This window comes from Dromiciops gliroides, chromosome 2 (genome assembly GCF_019393635.1).
Source record: "Dromiciops gliroides isolate mDroGli1 chromosome 2, mDroGli1.pri, whole genome shotgun sequence".
NCBI lineage: Eukaryota > Metazoa > Chordata > Mammalia > Microbiotheria > Microbiotheriidae > Dromiciops > Dromiciops gliroides.
In genome coordinates this window covers 516,880,150-516,907,579 of record NC_057862.1, presented here as the reverse complement: position 1 = coordinate 516,907,579, position 27,430 = coordinate 516,880,150, and the positions used below count along the sequence as shown (strand labels likewise).

Genomic DNA, 27,430 nt, shown 5'->3' with positions numbered 1-27,430 from the left:
TGCAGAACCCTCCCCTCCCCCACCCTTCCTTCCTGTGGCGCCTAGGACCCCCTAACTTCTCGCCAGGCAGCCAATCACGTGCTCAAAAATGGGAGGGGTCCTAAGGCTCATTAGAGTGTGAGCCCTTCTGCCCAGCAGGATCCAAGGATTCCACACGCTTCTCCTCTCTTTCCCCAGCACTAGAGTGATAACCCAATAGAAACTTGAGTGAAGGCGGGTGAGGGTCTGGGCGGGTTCCGAGGCTGGGGGCGGGGCTCGCGCCTAGAAGTCCTGGATCCCGCCTGCACTGTGTCGGTCTCCTACCCAGGATGGCCGCAGCTCGGGAAAGGCGTTGAGGATGCACACGGCATACCTGGTGCTTTGCGCTCTGCTGCTGGCGGCGGAGCAGGGCGCGCGTGAGTCTGTGGAGCCGGGCGGGGAGCAGGGACTCTTGCTGACTAACCGCCGGGCTCCGCATCTAGCCTTTAATCTCCCCTCCCCAGAAGCGACAGCTTCCCTCCTGTTCTTGTAACGTCTAACAGTGTTTGCAGGCAGCCTCCAACCTCCACGCCTGACCCTTCGCATGCAAAATGCATACTCCCCTTCCCATGTAATTAGCATCCCTTTCGTTCTTGTAGTTGCAAACGCACTACCACACTTCGTTTTTAAAACTGAGTGCCATCTTCCCTGTCTTTCCAGGATGCAGACACGGCCCGCCTTTTTATACAAAAATAACCATCGTCACTTCCACGCAGCCTCTCGCTTACTCCCTCCCCTCCAACACAGAGGAACCAGTATACTCCCTCCACCCGCCGTCCCTCGCTTGTTCTTGAAGTCTCTCAGTACACAGTCCTTGGAAACAAGCAAGTTTCATGAACCTGGAACCAACTTCCCCTCCCCCAAAGCAACCCCCCCCCCTTTTTTCTTCAAATTACCACCCGCTCTGCAAAATCTCTTAACAATGCAGGCTTGTTAAATTCCCGCACTTTCTCGGCCTCAGGCTTCCGACCACCATCCTTTGCATGCTTATTAACCACTGTGGGCAGCTCTCTTAGAGTAAGATCTTCCCAAAATCATCCCTTCCTCCACCACTACCCCTCCGCCGTACCGATGCAGGAGTGTTAGGCCCAGGGTTAGCTGTCCAAACTGAGAGACTTATTGGTCCCGGGAAAAGATTGGAATGTACAGCTCCCTTTCCCAAACTCTAGTAACAATAAGGAAGAAGCTGGGAAGGCAAGGTTGTAATGACAGGGGTGGGGGGTCGGGAGAGGGCGGGGGAGATAAAATTGGAAATGGAGTTGTAATGATTAGTCATAGATCGAATAGAATGGAGAGGCTCTAGTGAAGGGCTCCCCAACCTTTTTTGTGTCATGATCCCCATTAGCAGTATAGTGAAGCCTATGAACTCCCTGCTCTGAAAAAAATAAAAAATAAAATACACAGGAGTCCAAGAGAAACTATTTATATTGAAGTGTAGTTATCAGAATATTTTTTAAAACCAGTTTCCAGACCCCATCTTCCAAAAGGAAACTAGGGTTCACAGCTAAGAGTAGAATAGAGGGGCAGCTACGTGGCACAGTGGATAGAGCACCAGCCCTGGAGTCAGGAGGACCTGAATTCAAATGCGACCTCAGTCACTTAACACTTACAAGCCGTGTGACCCTGTGCAAGTAAGTCACTTAACCCCAACTGCTCCGCAGAAAGAAAGAAAGAAAGAAAGAAAGAAAGAAAGAAAGAAAGAAAGAAAGAAAGAAAGAAAGAAAGAAAGAAAGATGAATCAAAATACAGAGGATTAGAAGTGTGGAGGAAGGGAGATGAAGGAGATCACCATGGGTGAATTTAGTCCACTTAGTTTTAGAAGTAGGATGCCAGGTCATCTGCAGAGATGCAGAGAAGGGGACCAGAGTTGGGGAGAAAAGGTTTCAAAAGAACAGTCCTTGTGGGAAGTGTGATAGGGAGTAATTCAAATGAGGCAAGTCAAATTACCAAGCATTACCAAGCACTTAACATAGGCAGGAATTTGAACATAATAGTATACCAACAACCCTTGTCCGAGCCACAGCCATGATGCCAGTTATGGGACTCTCTACCCCTAGGTTCCTATGGCCTCCACAAACAAGTAAGAATAGAGAGAAGAGGGCCTGTCCACATAATTTGAAAAAAAAAAAAACCTTATCCTAGGCAGCAAGGCAGTGCAGCGAATAGAATAGTGGGCCTGGAGTAAGGAAGATGTGAGTTCTGATCCTACTTCAGAGGCTTACTATCTGTATAATCTTGGGCAAGGCACAACCTCTACTTGCCTCAGTTTTTTCGACTGTAAAATAGAGATAATAGCACTTGCCTCCCAGGGTTGTTGTGAGACTCAAATAAGATAATATGCCTGGCCCATCGTAGGTCCTTTATAAATCTAGCTATCATTGTTGTTATTATTATCATTATTATTCCACTTTGCATTATGGTTTAGTGCACTTATCATCAAGAAACTTGGATTCTCTGGGACAGCTAGGTGGCACAGTGGATAAAGCACCAGCCCTTAGTAGCTGTGTGACCCTGGGCAAGTCACTTAACCCTTACTGCCCCACCAAAAAAAGAGAGAGAGAGAGAGAGAGAGATTAAGAAACTTGGATTCTACTCCTGACTCTGCTATCTATTAGCTGTGTGGCCCTGGGAAAATCACTTTGCCCCTTTGAACCTTAGTTTCCTAATATATAAAATGAGGATAACAGTGAGAACCTAGAAGGGTTGTTGTGGCTGAAGTGCTTTATAAACTTTAATATGTATTATTATTAATATAATGATACTGCACATCATGGTTGTTTTCCCCACAACATGATGAAGAAGCCTTATCCCCCTTCTTGTCAAAAAGGAAGCACTTTGGAGAGAAGCACTGGGTCAGAAGTACAAGTTAATGTTTGTTCTGTGATGTCTAAAAATAAAACTTGATTTTTTTTATCCTTGGAAGATGGGAAGCAGGATGTCATCCAGCCTTTTCCATCACTTCTGAGACATTTCATTGTAACTGGGGCATCTCAAGTATGCTTTGCTCTTCAGGGAAGGTAATACTAGATACTATTTTGTTCACCAGCTATGATATCTCTAATTCCTTAATCTTGGAGGAGGGAGATACTTTCAGTTCCACAGAGAGGTAGGGAATAATAAACTTCAGGTAGTGATTCACCAAATAATTCCTTGAGATCTTTGGATTCTTGAGAAGCTAGGACTGTGTCATATATTCTTCTGTTTCCTTAAGCCCCTAACAGGCTCTATGTACAGCAGAAAGGTGCTTAGTACATGGTTGGTTGGCATGTTTTTGCTTTTTAATTTACTGAGAGTTCTAGCCCTCTTTATTCCCTGATGCACCCTTTTCCCCCTTCTTGTAGGCCTCTACACGGTGGTTTATTACTTTTACACTGAGCAGTATCTGTGGGCATGGCTAACTGTCTCAGCTCTCCTTCCTGGATGCTTGATTCAGGGCATAAGTTATCTGTGGTTCCTAGCAGATGGTCATCAAGGCAGCTCTTCTCTGTTGATTGTTCATCTCCTGCAGCTTGGCATATGGAAACGGTAAGGGCAGATAGAGTCCCTGTATGTTGGGATTCAAATTACTATGTTCTTTCATTCATTCATTCATTCATTCATTCATTCATTCATTCATTCATTCATTGTTCATTTCTCCATCCATTCAACAAGCATTTCTTAAATACCTCCTCTTGCAAGGACCTATGTTAGGAAGTCATTCAACTAATTAATGAATCAATAAGCATTTATTAAATGCCTCTATGTACCAGGCATTATGGTAGGTGCTAAGAATACAAGGAGGAAAGTGAAACAACTTCAACCCTCCAGGAATTTATATTCTATCAGAGGAATTATGTACACACATTAATATGTGTAGTACCCACCTCTCAGGTTTTTTGTGAGCAAAAAATGACATGCTCTTTGTAAAGCTCTTGGAAAACCTTAAAATGCTATATAAATGTAGTGATTATTATTATTATATATGTAACACTGTTGGCTGTGGGCATCATGGTGAATGTGATGTAGGAGGCAAAAAAGGGGTTAATAGAAAAACCCAAGACCCAAGCTTTAATTCAGATATTAGCTCTAAAAGGGATTCAGATCCCAGTTAATGGATAACTTATGCTAGGTTATCTACCCACAGTGATCAGTACAGTACAGGACCATAAAGGGTCAGGTCATAGAACAATAAAGGAAATGACAAGGGTATAGAAATTCTAATGAAAAATGGAGATATTTTTAAACTAGCCATGGGAATCAGAAAGAGACATGCGCAGAAAAGGCTAAATTTGTCCCCAGATTCACCTTATGACATGTAAACCCCCAAAGCACCCCTCCACAGAAAAAGTTACCCACCTCAGGGGTTGGCTTAGGACCCCAGGAATTCCAAATTAGGATAAGCCCTCCCCTGTACCTCCCTAAGGTGGAGATTATTATAATGAGACTGATAATCAATTTATCTATACTATATATGCTATCTCACAATTCAAGAGATACCTTTCCACTATTCTGGTTCTCTCCCTGTGGTCACTCACAGTATTGCAATAAAACTTGGTAAACTGAGTCACTGAGTCTTGTAATTATTTTGGGATGACTCATGATCAGTTTGACCCCAAATTCCATCCTACATCAAATGGAACATTTATAGAGATAACTTTTTCACCCTACCTGCTTTGTCCCTGAAGATTTAATCAACCCAACCCCTATTACACGAATTAGCCTGGTTTTTTTGGCCTTTGGGCAACATAATGGCTCCTCAGGTCCACATGGTAAGTCCTCTGCTTGTTTAGGGATTTTATTTTGGCTGATGTCTCAAAGCCCATAGTTAGAAAAATTCCTAACATCCAGGCAGAGTCTGTTTATCTCTGTTACTAAAGAGGCACAGGGAGGGGAAGTTGAGGAAAGAGCAAACTTTTTTGTTGGAGCTCCCTTCCATCCTTGAAGAGGTGAGTACAACTAGAGCTTCAGCCTGAGTCGTCTGATGTGTTACATTTAAAAGAAGTGGTGGGGCAGCTAGGTGGCGCAGTGGATAGAGCACTGGCCCTGGAGTCAGGAGGACCTGAGTTCAAATCCGGCCTCAGACACTTAACACTTACTAGATGTGTGACCCTGGGCAAGTCACTTAACCCCAATTGCCTCACTAAAAAAAAATAAAAGAAAATAAATAAATAAATAAAAGAAATGGTGCTGAGCCTGAAGTTAGGAAGACCTCACCTCACATAATTAATAGTTGCATGATCCTGGACAAGTCATTTAATCTCTATTTACATCCATTTCTCCAATTGTAAAATAGGGATAATAACAGTAGCTACTTTGAAAGATCAAATGAGATATTTTTGTAAAAGTGCTTGTTTAACACAGTGCCTTGGTATATTATTGGTGCAGAAGTGCTCCTTCCCCTTTCACTCCTTCCTCTCAGTCTGTCTCTCAAAGTTCATGGGTCCATTTAAAAATTCTGGGGCCTGATTCAATTCTTTATTCCAGTTGAAAAACAGAGACAGTCAGAGAGGCTTGTTCTTCTGTGTCAGTCTTAAACATCTTAAATATATGCATATTTTTTTTAACAGATCTTTGATTTCATCAGTTTAGGGAGCTCTTGATGAGGAACTTCCTCTCCAGCCTTTCTCCTGCAACTTACTTCAGTCTGATCTGCTGAAAAGCAATACTAATTAACACTCTATACCTGTAGACCACTTCTCAGAATATCTTTTTTTGTGTGTGTGAGGCAATTGAGGTTAAGTGACTTGCCCAGAGTCACACAGCTAGTAATTGTTAAGTGTCTGAGGCCAGATTTGAACTCAGGTCCTCCTGACTCCAGGGCCAGTGCTCTATCCACTGCGCCACCTAGCTGCCCTTAGAATATAATTTTTAAATAGTTGTAGGAAATTCTCAATTTCAGTTAGTGAAAATAAAATTGTAAATTTTGTGTGACCATTTACCTTCATAGACTCTCTAAAATCTATCCACAGGTTCCTTGGTTAAAAACTCCTGGTGTAGAAGGGGTCAACCCTCTAGGGGTAGGTGAATTCCTACTCTAGGTATATTGGGGAAAAATGGAAAAATGAATGAAATCTAGTTGTACACTTGAAAGAAGGTTATTGATTCACTGTTTCATAAACCCATTTCTCAATATTATGTAATGCTATGCAATTGGCCTCAGAGTTAAGAAGACATGAATTCAAATTCTGCCTCTAAGAGGTTTTAGCTATTTGGCCATGGGCAAAGTTACTTAAACTTGTAGTGCCCCCAGGCAACTGTCTAATAGTATCAGTTACAAATGAGTGGCTTATCCCAAATACTGGGAAGTTCTTGCTGATGAAATCACAGTCTCAGTCCCTACTCCACCCCCAAATCCTGAAACAGCAGAGCTTCCTATGTGATAGTGAACCCTTCTTAGTAGCTTGTTCAAAGGAATAAACTTCTCTTTCTGTAGTAAGGAGCAGAAAAAAAGGCTGATTTGGCTGGACCACAGAGTGCGTAAAGGAAAGAAATATATAATAAAACTGGAAATGTAGGTTGTAGCCAGGTTATGAAGGGCCTTTAATGCCAAAGAAAAGACTTTGTACTTAATCCTAAAAGTAATGGGGAACCACTGGAGTTTATTGAATAGGAGGGTGACATGATCAGACCTACATTTTAAGAAATAACAATTTGGGGGGCAGCACCGGCCCTGGATTCAAGAGGACCTGAGTTCAAATCCGACCTCAGACACTTAACACTTCCTAGCTGTGTGACCCTGGGCAAGTCACTTAACCCCAATTGCCTCACCAAAAAATAAAAAGAAAGAAAGAAAGAACAATTTGGTAGCTATCTAAGTATGGAATGAAGAAGGGAAAGGCATGAGGTAAGTAGACTATTTAGGAGGTTGTTGAAGTAGTCTAACACAGAGGTTATGAGGGCCTGAACTACAGAAGTGATTGTGTAAATGGAGAGAAGGGGTAGGTGCAAAAGTTGCTGTAGAGGTAGAATTGACAAGATGATGTGGGAGGTGGGTTTAATTAATCAAATTGATCATGAGGCGTCCCAAAGAATTACAAGACTCAGTGACTCAGTTTCCCAAGTTTTATTGAAAGACTGATAACCACTGGGAAAGTACCAGGGAGGTGTCTCAAATTGAAAATGGTTATATTTATAGTGAGAAAAAGTATGTTATCTCCTCATTATCTTAATCTCCTCCTTAAGGAGGTTCAAGGGAGGTCTTACCCTATTTTGGACTTCCTGGGGTCCTAAGACAACCCCCATGGCAGGTAGCTTTTTCCTTGGAGGTGTGTTTTTGGAGTTTACATGTCATAAGATAAACCTAAAGACACATTTGGCCTTTTCTGCACATGTTCATAAAGACATGCTTAAACTTGTCAGACCCAGAGGATCTCTGTGTTTTTGGTATCTCTTTACTTAAGATCTGGTTTCTAGGTGTCCTGTCATCTAGGAATATTAATGGCTATTAATGGTTAATGGTCCTTAATTACAGTCTCTGTTGGTGGTGAAGGTTGATAGGGACAAACCCTCTTGGTTACTGTAAGAACACAAATCTTAGTTTCTCTGTTAACCCTTTTAGGTACTATTAATAAGTACTCAAGCCTCAGTTTATCTGTTAACCCCTTTTTGCCTCCTCCATCAAAGATATATGGAGTAAGAGTGAGGATCTGAGAATGCATTGATTGAAATCCCTGAACCTCAGTGACTAAGGATGTTGGTATCATAGATAAAAATAAGAAAATTCTGAAGAGCAGTGGCTTTGGAGGGAAAGATAATGAGTTCTGTTTTGGATACACGGAGTTTGAGAGGCCTATGTGATATCCAGTTCAAAATGTTCATTAGACAACTCAGGAGAAAGAATGAGGATGGATGTATTTAGACCTAGAAGCCAACTTCATCACTGAGAGAGTTTGTAGAAAACAAAGAAAACCTAGGACAGAATCTTGGGGTACTCTTACAGTTAGGGACCATAATGTTGATGATGATAGAGCAAAGGAGCCTGAGGAGCCATCAGATGGGTAGGAGAATGAAGACATTGCAATGCAGTCCCACAGAAGAGAATTTATCCAGGAAAAGAGGGAAATCAGCAGTGTCAGATACTTCAGAGAGGTCAAGAAACATTGAGTGGAGACTATGAGACTTACAAACCAGAGCTCATTGGAACTGGAGCAAGCAGTTTCATTTAGGTATTAAAGTTAGAATCCCATTTGCAAGGTACTGAGAAATGAGAGAAGTGTAGCAATGGGAGCAGAAAGCTGTTTCCTAGAAGTTTGGCCATAAAAGGAAAGAGTGATGTGGGCTGGAATTTGGGATCAAATTGATTGTGAGTCGTCCCAAAAGAATTACAAGACTTAGTGACTCAGTTTCCCAAGTTTTATTGCAATACTGTGGGTGACCACAGGGAGAGAACCAGAATATTGGAAAGGTATCTCTCAGATAAGGAAAGGAAGGACAGTTATATTTATAGTATGGATAAATTGATTATCAGTCTCATTATAATATTCTCCACCTAGGGGTGTTTCAGGGGAGGGCTTATCATAATTTGGAGTTCCTGGGGTCCTAAGCCAACCCCCGAGGAGGGTACCTTTTTTAGTGGAGGTGTGTTTGGGGGGTCATAAGGTGAATCTGGGGACAAATTTGGCCTTTTCTGCGCATGTCTCTTTCTGATTCCCATGGCTAGTTTCAAAATAGAATCATTTTTCATTAGAATTTCTATAGGTTGTCTTTTTCCTTTATTGTTATTTTGACCTGACCTGTTCTGGTCCGTTATGGATGTTGATCACTATGGGTATAAGAACCTAACATAAGTTATCCATTAACTGAGGTCTGACTCCCTTTTAGAGCTAATATCTGAATTAAAGCTTGGGTCTTAGGTTTTTCTATTAACCCTTTTTTGCCTCCTACATCAAGAGGGTTATAGCTTAAGGAAATGGGAGGGATTTTTAAGGCCAGGAAAGACCAGGGAGTGTTTGTAGACAACAAGAAAGAAGCTAGTAGATAAGGAGAGACTTAGAGACTAAAGAGAAGATTAGAAGAGGGGATGATTGTGGGGGCTAACTTATCATATGTGTCCTGTCTCTTTGTGCATGAAGCCTGGTTTGACTTCAGCCCATTAATTTACTCAGTCAATCAATCATTCGTTCAACAACCATAATGAGTACTGTATGCAAAGTGCTTTTCTCAGTGCTGAGGAAGATGCAAAGTTTTGATAAAACATAGTTACTCCCCAGAAGGGGATAGACACAGAGATAATGGTAAAAATAATAATACATTATAAAAATATAAAGTGCTAGATAGACAAAAAGGAAAGTTCTGACTGATTAGAGGGTTTTAGGAAATTCACCTCTGAGGGCATACAGACTAATGGCATCTATTCTAGTCCCTAAGAACTTTGGTTTAACCCCAGATCATCCTAAACCCAAAGGAATACTAGGGAAATCATCCTGTTTGTAGAGTCAAACCAGGTTTTTGGAACCGATATAAAGTAGGCCAAGATATCACATCTCAATTCAGCCCTAGAATCCAGCTGGCCCCACATGATAGCACACCTACTAAGCATATCTCAATTCAGACATCCACACTAAACCAGGTCTGTTTTTCAATACACTTAACTTCATGTCATCCCATGGATCTCTGGGAATCTATAATGAGATAAGATATGGAGTTAGGATCTACACTGTCATACTGTTGGTCATTCTCAGGGGTAGCAACTGCAATTTAATTCAACAAGTATTCGTTAAAGTATCTTTTGTGTGCCTTTTATTGGCCTGTGCTGAGAACTGAGGATCTAAAGATGAAAAAACAGTGTATTCCTTTCACTGAAAGATCTTACAACCTAGTATCTACCCTATTCCAAAGGTTCTTAATTTTTTTTATGTCATGAATACTTTTGGCAGTCTGGTGAAAACCTAAGGAACCCTTCTTAGAATAATGTTTTAAATAATTGACAAGAATGCTAAATTTCATTTTAAAATTACCAAAAATAAAAATGTTTTTTTTCCCATTCAATTTCATAAGACCCCTAAATTTATCCATATACCTCAGGTTAAGTCCATCTGCTCTATTCTGTAGGAGAGAGAAAATGTATACGGATAAGCTTACAAATCATATTATTCAATTATATTATATAATCTTATATAATTTAGGAGCATATTTAAATGTTTATTCCCTTCCTTCCTCTTCTCCTAGATGACTATCTTATGAGATATTAATTGAAGGGGAACCCACTACCTCCTGAAGCAGAGTATTATAGTTCTGGGAAGTTCTGGTTGAAAGGAAATTTGTCTTTATATTAAGCCTAAATTTGCCTCAGCAACTTCTACCTAGTTGTGTCCTCTAGGGCCAAGGACAAGCCTATTCCCTTTTCTATGTGATAGATCTTCAGATATTTAAAGACTACTCTCAATGTCCTTTCTTCCTTCTCTTCTCCAGGCTAACCTTCCTTAGCCCCTGCTCTCCCCAATTCTCCCACCATCCTAGTCACACTCCTCTTCTACATAGGAGCTCCAGCTTGTCAGTATTCTTCCTAGAATGTGATGCTTGGAGTGAAACAGTATTCCAGATGAGATCTGACTAGATATTATGTGTCTCTCAGCATATCCTCAGCATTAGCTTCTTGGATTGTCATGTCTCATTGTTGGTACATGTTAATCTTAGGATAGGCAAGCCACCCTTGGCATTTTTACTCTCTCCAGGAATGACAGCATGGTTTTGTTCTGCTTAGGCACTGGGACGCCCTATTGGGAGCCATGGCAAAGGAAGAGGAGCCTCCTGGGTTGGGAAAACTGCTGCTACAACAAGGAGATCTCTTTGTGCTTCGGCTGCTTGAAGCCCTGCTCCAAATGGGGCCCCACCTCCTGCTGCAAACATATGCTTTTGTAGCAGCTGATTTAAAAGATCCTGTCCCAGGTAAGAAGGGACTGTGAAGCATGAACTAAGCCATTTCTCCATGGGGACCCAGAACATATGCCTTTTTGCATTTTTCAGCTGTTGCCAGTGAGTTCCCTGGAATCAGTTAAACTCACTTCACTCTGCATCGGTTCATTGGAGCCTTCCCAGTTTCCTCTGAAGTAATCCATTTCTTCATTTTTTTTGTGGCACAATAATATTTGATTACATTCACAGACCACAATTTGTTTAGCCATTCCCTAATAGGACAACACCCCTTTAGTTTCCAATTCAGGTCCAACATGAAAAGAACTGCTATAAATTATTTTTTATATATAGATACTTTTTCTCTATCTCTAATTTCTTTCAAGTATAGGCCTGGTAGTGGCTTAGCTGAGTCAAAGGGTATACAAAGTTTCTGGGCATAGTTCCAGACTTCTTTTCAGAGTGACTGGACCAATTCACAGCTCTGCCAACAGTGAACCAATGTACCTGCTTTTCTACAGCTCCTCCAACATTGGTCATTTTCTTCTTTTGTCATCCCTACCAGTCTCATAAGAGGTGAGGTGGAACCTCAAGGTAGCTCTACTTTTCATCTCTCTAATTATGTCTAATTATTAGTGGCTTATAGCATTTTTGTATGATTTTTGATAGATTGAATTTATATCCTCAAAGACTTCCTGTCAACATACTTTAACATTTATCTATTGGAGAATGGCTCTTTGTTTTATAAATTTGGATCAGTTCTTTATATATCTTGGAAACAAAAATTTTATCAGAGAAACCTGTTTACTTTGTACATGTTGCAAATCAACTTTTATGTGCACAAGTTGTTTCCCTCAATAGAATATAAGTTTCATGAGAGCAAGGATTGTCTCATTTTCATCTTTGTATCCCTAGAGCTAGCATCCCTAGACTTTTTCTCAAAAACTTCATAAATGTTTGCTGTTCAATTATATAACTGAATCTCTTGTTTGCTAATCTGCAAAATAATAATAATAACACACTAAATAGCTACTTTACAAAACAGTGATGAGAAGCATTTTGTGTAATGAACCATTAATATCATTAATTAGAATATAAGATAGGAAACATTACTTATAAAGCTTTGTTCTTATAGAAAAGTTAACTCCCCCAAGAAAGAAATTAGTTTTGAAGGTTATTTTCACTTTGATTTATTTGGTGTTGGGGTTTTTTTGAAAGCACAGAGAAAGGGAGAGTTATAGGTAGCTAGAACCTAGTACAAAATAAGCAAAGGCCAGGATAGTAGTGATCATATGTTTGTGGGAAGAGAAAAAAACTAGTATCAGACTGTTTTAAGTAAAACAAGACATAGATATGTAGTGTTGGTCTTTTAAAAGAGGTAATATAAAAAGATTTGATGGAAAAGCAAATTTAATTATTATATTCTTGAATACTAATGGGTGAAACTTTGCCACAAAGTGGAAGAAATTTGCAGAATGAATTAGAACACAGTATACAAAAGAATCCTGTTTTATTTTTTTTTTCTAACATTTCCTTTATAGGTATAAGTGCAGTTCTGTCCTGGTCATCTCTGTCCTTGTCTCTGGTCTCTTATGCTCGAGTCATGTGCCTGATGAAGCCAGGACATCTGTCCATGCCATGGGCTGCCCTCCTATGCCAGCTCTTGTGGAGGTTGGCTATGCTGGGAACTAGGATCATAACACTAGTTCTGTTTTCTCAAGCCTATCACTGCTGGGTCTTAGTTGTTGGAGGTGAGCTGAGGTCTCCTTTCCACAAATGCTTTTGACACGTGTGATAGAGTTTAACTGAATTTGTATGCAAGACTTATGGAAAAGGGCCATGTTTTCCTCAATGGAGGGAATCTTTTTTCTATAGTTAGCAAATATAACTCAAACAAGGTTCTTCCTGCCCCTACCTAAACCATGCACACAGTCGTGCTTTACTCCAGGACTGGCAAAGCATGGGCAACAGGTCATCATCTAGGTTCTCCTAAGAGAAATTACAGTCATTCTTCAAGTTTTTGTAATCCTCATTTTGGTCTCATTCCCCTGTGTAAAATCAGGAATTAAAACCACAATGGGTCCCAATAGAACTCTTGCTTGGACATCAGAATTTATACCACTTTTACTGATCAACAGATGAATGTGAAGCAGTAGATGCTGCTGGCATTTTGACAAGTGCCAAAACCATTGCAAAATAAATTTTTGCTGGGTGTCACAATGGACAGAACACTGAACGTTAAATGAGGAAAGCCTGAATTCAAATCTGGTCTCAGACAATTACTGGCTGTGCACCCCTGGGCAAGTCAATCAACCTCTGCTGCCTCAGTTTTCTCATGTAAAATGGGGATAATGATATGACTTATCTCCCAGAGTTATTGTCAGGATCACATGATATAATAGTTGTAAATTATCTCGTAAACCTTAAAGCACTATATAAATGCTAGCTATTATTTTTAATATTATTATATCTGGCTCACTCTTTTTCTATGCCTTTTATCCTTTCTTTTGGGCGGGGGAGGGAGGCAGTGAGGTTAAGTGACTTGCCCAAGGTCACACAGCTAGTAAGTATCAAGTAAATGTCTGAGGCCGGATTTGAACTCAGGTTCTCCTGAATCCAGGACCGGTGCTTTATCCACTGTGCCACCTAGCTGCCCCCCTCATATCACTTCTGAGTTGCACATATCTCCTCTGACCCAATTGGTACAATACCCTTTCAAGATTTGCCAGAGTTCTGATCTCTGCTCTTTTCTTTTCCTGGTTCTTTCTCCTTTTCCCCCACTCTCTTGGTCTGAATTCTCTTTTATGGCATTTTTTACAGGTGCTCATTGGCTAGTGATGACCTTTTGGCTTGTTGCTCAACAGAGTGACATCATAGACAGTACTTCTTGTTGGAGGTTGTTCAATCTGCTTGTGGGAGCTTTGTATGTCTTCTGCTACATCAATTTCTGGGACAGCCCTTCCAGAAATAGAATGATCACATTTTATATGGTAAGTGATACTTTTTCTCCAAATGAATTTATTACAACAAACATCTATCAAGCCCCTACTATGTGACAAGCAGTGAATGTGTTAGATATTGAGGATATGAAGACAAAAATGAACAGTCCCTGACTGCAAGGAGATTACATTCTACTGAGGTGTGTTGGGGATAAATAAAACAATATGTCTAAAATAAGTCGATATAAACTATATACAAAATAAAACAGAGTGAATTATTCTTTTTTTAAAAAGGGTGAGGAAACTTAAGGCAGAAAATTTTAAAAACAAAACGTTCTGATTGATGAAAGAGAGAGATGACAGTTCCTTGGATCCATGTACCTTATTCACCTCCTCTATTTTGGTGGTACAGTGGGAGGGGCAGGTGTGGATAGGGAGATAATGGAGCAAAGTAGACATTTCACTGACACATCCTAAAGCTACCATTTGCCACAGAAGCAGGCTATGGAAAAGGAGGCCTTGTAGAAAGGAAGAACAAATTCCTAAGCTGAAATTCTAAGCTAGAGCTGAGTGCAGAGTTAGGAAGAGAGAAAGAAGTTTCTTTGACACCACAGTATATAGATGAGTTAAAGTGTGGAAGAAGAGGAAAAAGGACTAAGAATGATCATAGACCCTAATTAGAGAAGAAAGAGAGTAGTATTTATTTTAGTATTTTATTCCAACCTCTTTTAAAACTTTGACCATAGCTGTAACCTTTAAATTTGTGATTATACAGTTGTTTTAATTTTAAAATATATTTTTACATAAAAAGTTGGACATTAATAATTATGCATCTGAGGGGCTGGTGATAAGAAAGTGAGCTCAAACAGAGAACCATAATCTCTGGAAAAGTATCTGCCTTGCTGATAAGTCAGTATAACTCAGGACCTACCACCACCTGGTGGTGGCATACCTAAATCACAGGGGCATTTCCTCAGTGATCAGTGGCCTTGACAGGGAAACTGAAAAACCCGTCATGAGATGCAGTTCTATGAAACAAACCTAGATGTTGTACGTTCTTGTCACTGAGACACAGATGTTTTATTGGGCCACAAACGCTCTGTACCAATGTCTGATTTAATGGTCAGTTAATAAATATGTTAAATTCTACCTCTGTGCTAAGTGCTGGAGATACAAAGAATGGCAAAACAGTCCCTGCTCCCAAGGAGATCACAATTTAATGGGGAAGGCAACATGCAAACAACTACATATCAACAGAAGGCATGGTACCATGGAAAAGCCCTGGATTTTGCATTAGGAAACCTGGATTCAAATCACAGCTCTACCACTTACTACCCATATCATCTTGATTTTCTTTTTTTTTTACCCATATCATCTTGGAGAAGATACTTAAACAACCTAGACCTTAGTTTCCTCATTTATAAATTAGCGGGGTTGATCCATGATTCCATAGTATAGATGAGGAAACATGCTATCCATCTCCTGCCAGAGAAGTAATGGGTTCAGTATTCGAATTGAGAACACATTTTTGGACAGTCTGTTTTGCTTGACTATGCATATTTGTTACATGGATTTTTCTTTATTGGGGGTTGAGGCAGAGGGGAGAAAGAATGAAGATGAGGGAGGGGAAGAGAACTAGGGCTAGATCTAAAAAGTATGAAGAGAGCAGAAAGAAACCTAGGAGGAATTACAGAGAAGTAAAACAATTTTGAAAGTTACATGTTGATTTTATTATGTATTTAAAAAAGAAAAAACAGCCTTTACATAATAAAGACTGGCAGTTTTTCCTTCTGTTCTATAGCATTAGTGGAAATCCTCTTTCATTCTGCAGTGTGTATGGAAATGTTTGTTTTATTTGACATTTATGTTCAGAATTTAAAAAATAAAAAAGTAAAGCAAATGAGGGGGGTGGACTAGATATTCTCTAAGACTTTATCCCAGTTTATATCTATACTCCTACTCTATAATCTTGGACAAATCATTTTATCAATTTGGACCTCAATTTTTCCCCATCTCTACCATAAGCAGAGAGGGCCAGAGGAGGGAGAGGAGAATGAGTGATCACCATGGGCCTTCCATCTGTTTATATGCCACCAGCTGTGAACATCAATGTGTGTCTAAGAAGATAGACTAGGTTTGGGCTCTGAAATCCTTTATTGAGTGAGGAGGTTGCATGACTACTGGGGCATGAGCCAGAAGAAGAGTGGTGCTGACTCCCTTTGTTCTCATAGATAATGCTGATGGAGAATACAGTCCTTTTGCTGTTGGTCACAGATTTTCTGCAGGGAGCATCGTGGGGCACCATGTGGATGACAGCAGGCATTGTGTCTGGATTTATTATTGGTAAGATTCCTGACACTTCCCCAACACACTGGCTACTGATTCCTTCAAGAGGTAGGAGAATCATCACTAGGGCACTATTAAGTGTAGGATATAGGGAGTAATTTTTGTCATGTTATATCCTGAAGGAATGTGAAATGTGAGCCACTAGTTCCCATCCAAAAATAGGTGTTAGAGGGATATGCCTTTTCTTTTTTTTCCTTTCCCATACCCTGTGGCTTTTTGTTTGTTTTGCAGGGCAATGAGGGTTAAGTGACTTGCCCAGGGTCACACAGCTAGTAAGTGTCAAGTGTCTGAGGCTGGATTTGAACTCAGGTCCTCCTGAATCCAGAGCCAGTGGTTTATCCACTGCACCACCTAGCTGCCCTGACCCTATGGTTTTAAAAGGGCTCATAGGAACATATGATCTGTATGGAAACTTAGAACTGGAAGGAAACTTTAAAGCCATCATCAGATCAACCCCTTCATTGAACAGATGAAGAAATTGCAGCCCATAGAGTTTGTGACTTGCTCAAGGTCGTGCAGGTAATAAGTGATAGGACTTCAACCCAGATTCCACAGAATTTTCTAGCCCAACCCCCAGATTTTACAGTAGGGGAAACTAAGGCCTAGAAAGTGCCCAGAGTCAAATAGATAATAGCAGAGCTCAGATATAAACCCACATCTTCTTAGTCTTTTAACTCCAAGTTTAATACATGTTCTACCATTCATTCAACAGCAAGCACCTACCAAGTGTCTTCTATAGGCCAGGCACTATGCCATGTACTAGAGATACAAAGACAACAAGGAAATAGCCCCTGCCTTCAAGGAGTTAACATGCATTGGAGGAAGTCAGACCACATGAACACAGATGAGTAAATAGGAAATGGTGCAGACACCGTCGTATAATGGATATGGTTTTGGTTGCTGGGCTTGGAGTCAGGAATTATCTGAGTTAAAATCTTGCCTTCAAACATTTAGAGTTGTGTGACACTAAGGCCTAGGCAAATCATTTAATCTCTCTGGGCCTCAGTTTTCTTATCTGTGTGAGGGGGCTAGACATAATGACTTCTACAATCCCTTCCAGCTCTAAATAGACAATTTTATGATTCTGAAGTTGCAAATGACTGTATTTGGGTGGGCAGGGGAGGTCACTGTGGTATGTTTAAGTTCAGTTGTTCATGTGCAGAAGTTTCACCAATATTGTTTTCTACAGTAGGCAGGGAGGAAGTTTTGGTTGCCCAATAAAGTAACAGGGCAGGCATCCCTCCGGATTAAGGAAGTAAGCCATTTCTTTGGAAGCAAAGAGGGGAATCTGTGAGGAGGGAGAGGGATCCAGAGTTCACTAGGCCTGAAAACAAGATATGAGAAGGGCCAGTGCAAGAAGCAAGCTAAGGTCTGGCAGACATTAGCAATAGTTCAGAGATCACTGGAGACAGACATCTGCTTCACCACATGTAGCTACTGTTTGGCAGCTCAGGGTGACTCTCATGACCTGCCCTTCCTGCTCCTCTGAAGGAACTCTGCCCTGACACCTGGACTAGACTGAGATATACCAGTGAGAGAGCAAAACAGCCTTGGACTTAGGTACAAGGAATGAGTATGGTATGCTCCCTTGTTTGCTTGGTTCCATGTGGTGGAGCTATGCTGTGCTAGGATTGCCCATTTATAAAATACCTCTCAGAGTTAGAACCTCAGGGAGCAGACAGCCATTTTTCTGATCTGGAGGTCACTAGATAGTCCTAGAGGTCCTTTCCAACTCTCGAATACTGTGATTCTATAAACTTTTGCCTGAATAAGAGTCCCAACTACAATGTACCCACCAAGTAGTTATCCAGTTTTGTCCTAAAGACCTCTGATAAGGGGGAGGGAGGTGGTGCACTGTAGAAGGCCTCTTGGGGAGTGGGGAATGGGCCTCACTTTTTTTTTTAATTTTTTTTTTTTTTTTTGGTGAGGCAATTGGGATTAAGGGACTTGCCCAGGGTCACACAGCTAGTAAGTGTTAAGTGTTGAGTCCGGATTTGAACTCAGGTCCTCCTGACTCCAGGGCCAGTGCTCTATCCACTGTGCCACCTAGCTGCCTCAGGCCTCTCACTTTTAAACCTTATACCATGATTAAAAAGGAAGGGATGGGGGAGGGAGGGCTTGTTAATGGCCTGACTCCTCCTCCTTAAAGGAAAATCTGGGAGATGGTGGGGGGGGGAGAGAGAGCGCAAGACATGGCTTTCTGCCTTCACTTCTCAAGTCCACTACCCCACTACCTCTGACTTTTGCATTTGTCAGTCAGAAGGGAGCTCAGAAGTTTCTTTTCTAGTCAATACCTGAGCTATATTCCTCTTCTCCTTGTGTGTATATATGTATATGTGTATGTGTGTGTTATGTATATATGGGTAAATATGTATGCATATATATGTATGTATTTTTAGGAGCTCTAGTGAGAGGTTTTTTCCTCACATAAAGCCAAAATCTGCATCTCAGCAAATTCCTCCTATTAATCCTAGTTCAAGTTTTTGGTACCATGCAAAACAAGGCTAATCCCTCTTCTATATAGTAGCCTTTTAGATACTTGAAGACAGCTTTCCCCCAAGTCTTTTCTTCTCCAGGCTAAACATCATATTTCCTTCAACTAATTCTCACATGACATAATCTCTAGGCCTTTACATTGGTGGTGAAGTTTCTGTCTATTTTGGGCCTGAGGTGGGGCCCAGTTCTCCAATTTTCTAATATAGCATGTGTCTCGGGTAATAAAAAAATGAATTTGTACATGTAAATACACACATTTATGTGTAGATATATAGATGACCATGGGCAAACTGCTCAACCTGTAAGTAACCTTGAACTGTAAGTTGCAGACCAATTACCCATCTGGTTTCTGGATAAAATATGTAATCATAATAGCTAACATTTAAATAGAATTTTAAGATTTGCAAAGTGCTTTACATTATTTTCTCATTTGTTCCTCATACTCTGAAAGGTAGGTGCCATTATTAACCCCATTTACAAATGAGGAAACTAAAGCTGACAGAGTTAAGTGACTTGCTCAGGCTAAATAAATATCTGAAGCTGGCTATAAACTTGTCTTCCTTTCTCCAGGGCCAGCATTTTATCCATCGCACCACCATATGTCTATAGCTATATGATGTATATGTGTTACTATATATACATATACATACATACAAACACACATATTTAGATCATTAGAACTGGAAGGACCTTAGAGTTCATTTAGTTCAACTCCATTTTAAAAATAAGGAAACTTTAAGAGACCTTAAGTGAATTATCCAAGGTCATATAGGATCTCTCTGTGCTCCAAGCTATGTGACTTGGGCAAGTTCATTCATTTTCCTGGGTCTCAGCTTCTTCATTGGTAAAAGGAAAGGGCTGACCCAACTAAGCTCTAAACTCTTTCCGAGTTATCTAAACTTCAGATTCACCAGCTCTCCCATATTCTTTCCCCAAGTCTCATGTTGTTTATGATAGATTTGAAATAAGGAATTCCAACCAGTACAATAGGAAACTTAAATCAGTGTGGGAGGGTGACTGGAAAAAATTCTGTTAAAGAAATTATTGCCATAGTCAACACATCTGACAAAAATAAATTGAGCTGACAAAAAATGATTAAGATGTTTTTGTTCAACGGAAGTATTGTTTTGGTTGTGGAAATTCCATGCCCTGGAGAGCTCCTGAGGAGCTGCCTGAAACTAGCTTTAAGCTGTTATCATTTTAGGAATTCTGTTGTCCCTTAGAATACATCAACCAGTGTATTTGTCAATGGTTTCTGAGCTTCTTAACTCATCACCCTGTTTATGGAATTATGATTCTTAAAAAACTACACACACGGGGGCAGCTAGATAGCACAGTGGATAAAACACTGGCCCTGGATTCAGGGGTACCTGAGTTCAAATCTGGCCTCGGACACTTGACACTTACTAGCTGTGTGACCCTGGGCAAGTCACTTAACCCCCATTGCCCCGCAAAAAAAAAAGAAAAGAAAAGAAAAGAAACTACACACACACACACACACACACATTCTATTTCTATTGGTACAGTTATTGAACTGAAGACTCTTAAAAAAAATTCATCCGAAAATCAACAGCCCTAAGACATTTGTTTTTAAGAAGTTTGAAACTATCTAATATTAAGCCTTTCTTTAGTAGGAGATTAAAATTTGTTTAGGCAACCAGAAATCTAATTCATTGCAATTCATTTTAGTTCAACAAAATTTTATTAGAGACCTAATACATGCAAGGCAGTATGCTATCATAGTTGATAGAGTACTAGACTTGCATTCTGGAAGACATGTGTTTGAATCATACTTCCTACACTCACTAGTTACCTAACTGATCTAGGGCAGATCATTTAACCTCTCTGATTCTCAGTTCCCTCATCTGTAAAATGGAGGTAAAGAATACCTGAATTGTTATATATATAGATCAAAGGGAAATATAGGTAAAGCACTTGCCAACCTTAAGTTGATAGAAATGTTAGTTAATCCAGGCACTGGGGATACAAAAACAAAAATAAAACAGTTCCAGACTTCAAGGAATTTATATTCTACTTGAAAAATATAATATGGGAAGGCAGTGTGGTCCACAGGAAAGTATGTTAGATATGGAGTCAGATTCTCCATCTGCCTCTTGCTGCCTATGTGACCTTAGATAATTCAAAATCTAACTGGACCTCAGTTTCTTCATTGGTAAAAATGAGTGGACTTGTGCCAGAGTGTAGAATCATAGACTGAGAACTGGAAGTGAACTTGGACATTGTATAGTCTAACATCCTCATTTTTAACAAGTGAAGAAACTGAGGCCCAGAGAGATTAAATAACTTGTTAAAGGTCACACAGGTTGCAGAGCCAGTATTCAAACCCAAAGTCCTCCTGCTCCAATTCCTCTGCTTTTTCTATTGCACCATGTGGCCTCCCAAAGATGACCTTTTCCATTCTCAGTCTGTGATTCAACTAAACGAAGATGAGTCAATACAAAAATAGTTGAGGAGGGAACAAACATTAATACCTGGGAGGATCTGCCAGTTTGAGGGCTCCCATAAGACCCCTCTTTTGACAGTTATGTCAAAACTCTATAAAAAGTACCTTACCTGGGGCAGCTAGGTGGCACAGTGGATAGAGCACCGGCCCTAGAGTCAGGAGGACCTGAGTTCAAATCCAGCCTCAGACACTTGACACTTACTAGCTGTGTGACCCTAGGCAAGTCACTTAACCCCAATTGCTTCACCCCCCCCAAAAAAAAGGTACCTTACCTGTAAGATGCTACATTCCATTAGGAAGATGTAGGACTTTCAGAGAATAACCTCATGTTCTTTTGGTCTTTTTCAGGCTGTGCCTCACTTGTCATTTATTACTGCCAGCTACACCCCAAATCCACAGAAATCTGGCAGGGTTTTATAAGGAAGTCCTGTGGCATTGTAGGAAATAATAAAACAGAAAAAGAGCCTTCTTCCTTTCACTGTGCAAACTCAGTTGAGGAAAGATCAGAGAGTCTAAGTTTATACCCAGTGAGAGACTCCAAAGCACCATATCAGGGGGATTCCCTTAGCATTGACTGGGGAGCTTCTGTTGGGAGCCACGTTGTAAGGGATAAGGCCACTGCCAAATGGCACCACCATTGGCTGCTAGTGAAGCTGGCTTTAAAAACTGGAAACATGTCCAAGATCAGTGCGGCTTTTGGAAATGGTGGCCTAAGCTGTGTTTGCCCACACATCTATGTAACAACTAAATGCTTTGGCCCACAAATGCAGCTTTCATTTTCAGAGAAAGACTTCCCATTACCTCAGAAACAACATGTGACAATACTACATCAGAGTTCCTGGCAAAAAGATTCTCGGGCTGAAGATGTGCCAGAAACTAAAGAGAATTCTTTGGAAACATCAAGTTATATCACTCTCTCAAGTAGTCAGAATGACCATGTACACTCTCAAAAAACAATGCCTGTTGTTGCACCAGAAGAACCTTTTCCTTTTTTGACAGCAGAGAAGAGTGATGCAGAAAGTCCCATTGGAGAGGTAGGAGAAGCAGGGAGAGGAAAAGGGAACTCTACATTCTACTTCAGTGCTACCATGGAAGGGGCTACACCCTGTCACAAGGAGCCCAGAATATCTCCACAAGTCTCCCATAGGCAAGTGGAAATAGAAAAGGATCAGCCATCCAAGTCTGACTCTAATCATTTGGCATCAAAACCATTTCCTATCACTGTGGCAAACATCAGCCCAATATTAGGGACAAGCACAACCAACCATTTACGGTGCAGCACAGGCCTTTATAACAATAGTCAGTGTAGTTTTCCAGGGATGTCTTCTGCAAGTTCAAGTTGTGGGGGACCTCAGGAGCTCTGGAAGGCTCCAGGAAAACACTTCATATCTGTTGGGACTTTGGTGTCTATGATGAGGAACAAACTGAGGCCTTCAGAGGAGCCTTGCTTCACATCCACCCCCAAATCAGAACCCAGAAGAGATGGTGACAGTCTGAGGGAAAGGTTAAGCCAAGAAACAAGCTTTTTATCTAATTGAAGGCACGGAAACCCTTCTTTCAGGATATCTCTGGAACAGTCAGAGAAACAAGAAAAGACTGCCAGTATGTTGGATGGGTTCTCTGGAAAACTTAAAAGAGGATATGGAAATGGAGCAAGAAGGTACTGATGGGTTGTGATATATACTGGCAGAGGAGTTCTCCACATCATTTAGATTGTAGATACATCAACATATTGAAATGATGACCATAATTAAAGGTGATTATAGACTGACTATATATAAATATACAACACATGTATCAATAGCAATATTAGAAGTTACATTTTTACCTTTGCATTTTTTAATGGAAAATCAATGTACAATACCAGAATCTCTGTTCTGGCTTCTGTGTCTTTAGCAAAGTGTTTTTGTTTGTTCATCCCTTTCTTTTTTTGTTTGTTGTTTAAAATATTAGAGATTTTTCCATTAAGTACAAGCTAATTACCAGCCAATATGACGTGACCTGGTCCCTTTTTACCAACTTCTTCATACTTCCCTCCCCTTCTCATACCCTGGAAAGACCATTTCCTGAACCTGAGACACTATAACCAAACTCAATTTTTAAGTATGCTATCATAGTTGATAGAGTACTAGACTTGCATTCTGGAAGACATGTGTTTGAATCATACTTCCTACACTCACTAGTTACCTAACTGATCTAGGGCAGATCATTTAACCTCTCTGATTCTCAGTTCCCTCATCTGTAAAATGGAGGTAAAGAATACCTGAATTGTTATATATATATAGATCAAAGGGAAATATAGGTAAAGCACTTGCCAACCTTAAGTTGATAGAAAGTTAGTTAATCCAGGCACTGGGGATACAAAAACAAAAATAAAAGCATAAAGTTCTCTCAACTTTATGGTGCTTACTTCTTCTGACTAGTTCTCTTATATTTATCACCAAAGAAGGTCGTTTAACAGTACATCCAGGCAGAAAGCAAGACAGTCAGTCAGTCTGATAGGGCCACTGGTACTGCCTGCCCATGATGCTGTTATCCTCATAAGCCTTCCGGTTCTCTGCCAGTATTGGGTACTATGAAGAAAGGGCAAAGCAGCTGTAATAATAATTATAATTACAGTATTTATATAGCAATTGAAGTAGCAAAGTGATTCTCATGTTTTATTTCATTCTGTCCTCACAACAACACAATGAAGTAGGTGCTATATCTATATGGCGTAGTAGAAGAAATGCTGAACTTAGAACCAGAGGAGCCAAGTTCAAACCTGACTCTTTCACTTACTGGCTGCATGGCCTTGGTTAAATCTTTAAACCTCTCTTGGTCTCAATTTCCATATAGGGAAAATGGGAGACTAGATGACCTCTAAGGACCCTTCCAGTTCTAGATCTAGGAGCCTTAACCTACTCCAGACAACCTCAAGTATACCTCAAGTCCATATAGGCTCTTATCTCCCCACCATTAACAATTACATCTAGGCTCTTGTCTCCCCCCACACACACACCATTAACAATCATTAGAGCCAATCCAAGAGACATGAGGAGATATCTTAAGTGGTTTGGGCTGTATTGTATAACTATAACAATTTGGATTTTGGCATAGAGAATGGAAAGCCCTTTATAGCAGTACATTTTTAGCTCTTGTTGAGTAATTATTGGGACATTTAGGTTCTCCTACCTTTGGGGAGACCACATCAATCAATCAGCCAAGCATTTATTAAGCACCTACTATGTATCAGGCACTGGGCTAGGCTCAAGAGATACAAGCAAAAGTGAAACAGTCCCAGCCTTCAAGGAGCCTCAAGTGGTAAGTGTCAGTGACAAACATTAAGTACTTACTAGGTGCCAAGCTCTGTGCTAAGCACTGGAGATAAAAAGAGAATCCAGAACAAACAAACAAAAAACCCACAATCTCTGCTTCCAAGAACTGTACATTCAAGGAAGAGATAACATGGAGAAGTCGGCTCTAACTGCCTTACAGGGGGTAATTGTTAAATTATATTATAGGAAACATAATCACTACAGATCAGGGCTTGACTTATTGTTTTGTTGATTTCGAGACTTAAACCAATGCGTATTAAATTAAAAATTGCGTGTGAATATATTTTTTTCTTTCTGGGAGCTCAGTTGTTAAATGTTTGCCTACCTACCAGTACACCCCTGTATTGCTCCATAAACCTTGCTTGAGGGCAGCAGGAGTGGAGTAGAAAGTTCAGTGAATAATGTCATCAACAAACTGGAGGCCAGGTAACTGAAACATGCATTTATAAATGTGGAGAAGCAGAGCAATAATTAGCACAGGGTAAGTAAGGCTGTGTTCTACTGTGCTGACCCCACCCAACTTAATTTGCCCCAATTGCAATTTATTTAGACGAGGAATTTATCTGGAGGAAAGGGAGAAAGAATCAGGACAGATGTTCTACATGGTTGTAATTTTTGTGGAGGAAGGTGGAGACATGTAGCCTAAGAAGGTGCCTTGAGTCAGTCATCACACAGCTAATGAGTGAATAAGGCAGAATTCAAATTCTTGTCTTCCTGACTCAAATCCAGCATACTATCCCCTGGGCCAGCATAGTGCCCTTCACAAAGTATTTAATAAATATTTGTTGAACTAAAATGAATTATACTGAATAGGATTTGTTTGTTTAGCTAAACAACATCCCATTTTAAATTTCCGGATATTGGAGGTGTAATTTTCAATTGGCAGAATTTCCACACTTTTTTTTTAAGTGAGGCAATTGGGGTTAAGTGACTTGCCCAGGGTCACACAGCTAGTAAGTGTTAAGTGTCTGAGGCCGGATTTGAACTCAGGTACTCATGACTCCAGGGCCGGTGCTCTATCCACTGTGCCACCTAGCTGCCCCGTTTCCAAACTTTTTAAAAAATAATAGTATTTGTTGTTCAGTTGTGTCTCAGTCTTCTTGACCCCATGGGCTTTTTTCCTCCATGGGGTTTTCTTGGCAAAGATGCTGGAGTGGTTTACCTTTTCATTCTCTAGTGTGTCCTCATTTTATAATTGAGGTGCTGACTCAAACAGGGGTTGGACAACTTGCCTAGGATCACAGAAGTAGTAAGTGTGAACTCAGGTCTTCCTGATTCCAAGCCAATTGCTTTCTCCATTGCACAACCTGACTGCCCCACAATATTTAGGGCCTATTGATCCAGAGATAGTAGTAAGTGGGACAAGAAGGGAGCGACCGAGAGTTTATCCACTATTCATTGTGAAATGTTTCAGCTACTTGAAATGTCACTTAGGACCTAAGTTCAATTTAATTATCTTTTCTGACCTAGAGAAATTTCAGAGAAGTCCATCAAAACACCCTGCTAACTACTTTCAGTGTCATCTAGAATCCATGACAAAAAAGAAAAAATCTGCCTTGCTGTAGAAATTAAAATAGTGAGAGATCTACATATAGTTCATGCCTCAAGTAGCCTGTATATGACCAGATTAAATTTTGTGAGTTATGTTCCCTGGAGAACTTGCCCTGTAAAAATGTCACAGTCCTTGTCAAAGGAATGACCCAGGTGTTAGTTTCCTCATCTGTAAAATGAGCAGGTTAGAATAAATGACCTCTGGAAGTTCCTTCCCTCTCTCAACCTAAAATCCTTATGAAGGCCTTTCCTGTCACCTATTATTTATATGGATTGGGGAAGAGGGTTGAGAAACAGAATTAGAATGACTTCTCATTAGACTCTTAATAAGTTGCTCCACTGTCGTAATTCATCTAAACAGGGGCTACTTTGTTTTTAAAAAGCATAGTCAGTGCCTGTTTGATGCTTGCCTAATTTGACTGACCTATTCCATATCATTTGTGGAATCCATTAGAACTTTTTTCTTTATTCCCATGTGTTGTAGTTGAAACTTAGTGTTAAGAGAAGGAGGAGGAAAGAAAGGAAAGTACTTCCATAGTGTGTTTGTGCTAGAAGGTGGAATGGCACTTCAGTGAGAGAACAGGTAGGTAGGGGGAAAAGATGTCATGATAGAGCAGTTACTTTCTATATCTGGAATAGCTGTGGTATATTAGGATGTGAATTTGAGAAGAAAGGGCTCTTCAGTGCCATTGCAGAGAATCACATCCATGTTCAAGGTCAATGAGAGAAGCGCACCCAAGCAGAACCTTGAGAGTTGAATCTGCATTAAGGAGGAGTGAGTTGAGTTTTAGGCACTTGTGGAGAATGGGTTCTAGGCAAGACATAATCAGGTATTCATTGCCTATGTACCTGGGTAGAGGGTTTGTGTAACCCTGAGCTCTACCTACTAATGCTCTAAAAAGAACTGTGGGAAGAACGGTACCGAGTATGAATGGCAAAAAACTAAGAAATTAAGCAAGGGATTGTAGATACCACAGAGAGAAAGCAAAGCATAGCAAATGGCTTAAAGGACTTGGAGACAAGAAGACAGGATTCAAATTCTGTTTCAGAAGCTTGCTGTGTGATACTGGGCAAGAAATTTAACTTCTCTGTCCCTCAGTTTCTTTATCTGAAAGATAAGGAAGACAAAAATGGTTTTAAGATACTTTCCGGCTCTAAGTCTATGATCCAATAAACATAAGCACTATTCCCACCCCTGCCAAATTTTGCCCTGGACCAAAGTCCTGTTTGCCCCATGCTAGTTCTGGTTATGGGGCTGCTAGGTCGGTTAGTGGATAGAGAGCCAGGTCTGAAGTCAGGCACTCTTTCTGAGTTCAAATCTGGCCTCAAACACTTACTAGTTGTGTTATGCTAGGCAAGTCACTTAAGTTTTGCCTCAGTTTCCTCATCTGTAAAATGAGCTGGAGAAGGAAATGGCAAAGCATTCCTGTATCTTTGCCAAGAAAACCCCAAATGGGGTCACAAAGGGT

The 27,430-nt window shown here is 40.4% G+C and overlaps 1 protein-coding gene across 1 annotated transcript; it reads left to right on the top strand.

Annotated features, from left to right (window-relative positions):
• Positions 1-258: 258 nt before the first annotated feature.
• On the top strand, positions 259-24,677 carry XKR5 (XK related 5). Its single transcript, XM_043986467.1, has 7 exons — positions 259-395; positions 3,360-3,543; positions 10,700-10,884; positions 12,390-12,599; positions 13,669-13,838; positions 16,019-16,130; positions 21,442-24,677. The coding sequence occupies exons 1-7, from the start codon at positions 338-340 to the stop codon at positions 22,629-22,631; spliced, it is 2,109 nt and encodes a 702-aa protein (XP_043842402.1). The 5' UTR covers positions 259-337; the 3' UTR covers positions 22,632-24,677.
• Positions 24,678-27,430: the final 2,753 nt, after the last annotated feature.

Bases quoted from the DNA above. Each gene is read 5' to 3' on its own strand.
- XKR5 (XM_043986467.1), top strand. From the start codon at position 338: ATGCACACGGCATACCTGGTGCTTTGCGCTCTGCTGCTGGCGGCGGAG. The intron at 13,839-16,018 runs GTAAGTGATACT...TTGTTCTCATAG, and splicing joins GAATGATCACATTTTATATG to ATAATGCTGATGGAGAATAC. The intron at 16,131-21,441 runs GTAAGATTCCTG...GGTCTTTTTCAG, and splicing joins TGTGTCTGGATTTATTATTG to GCTGTGCCTCACTTGTCATT.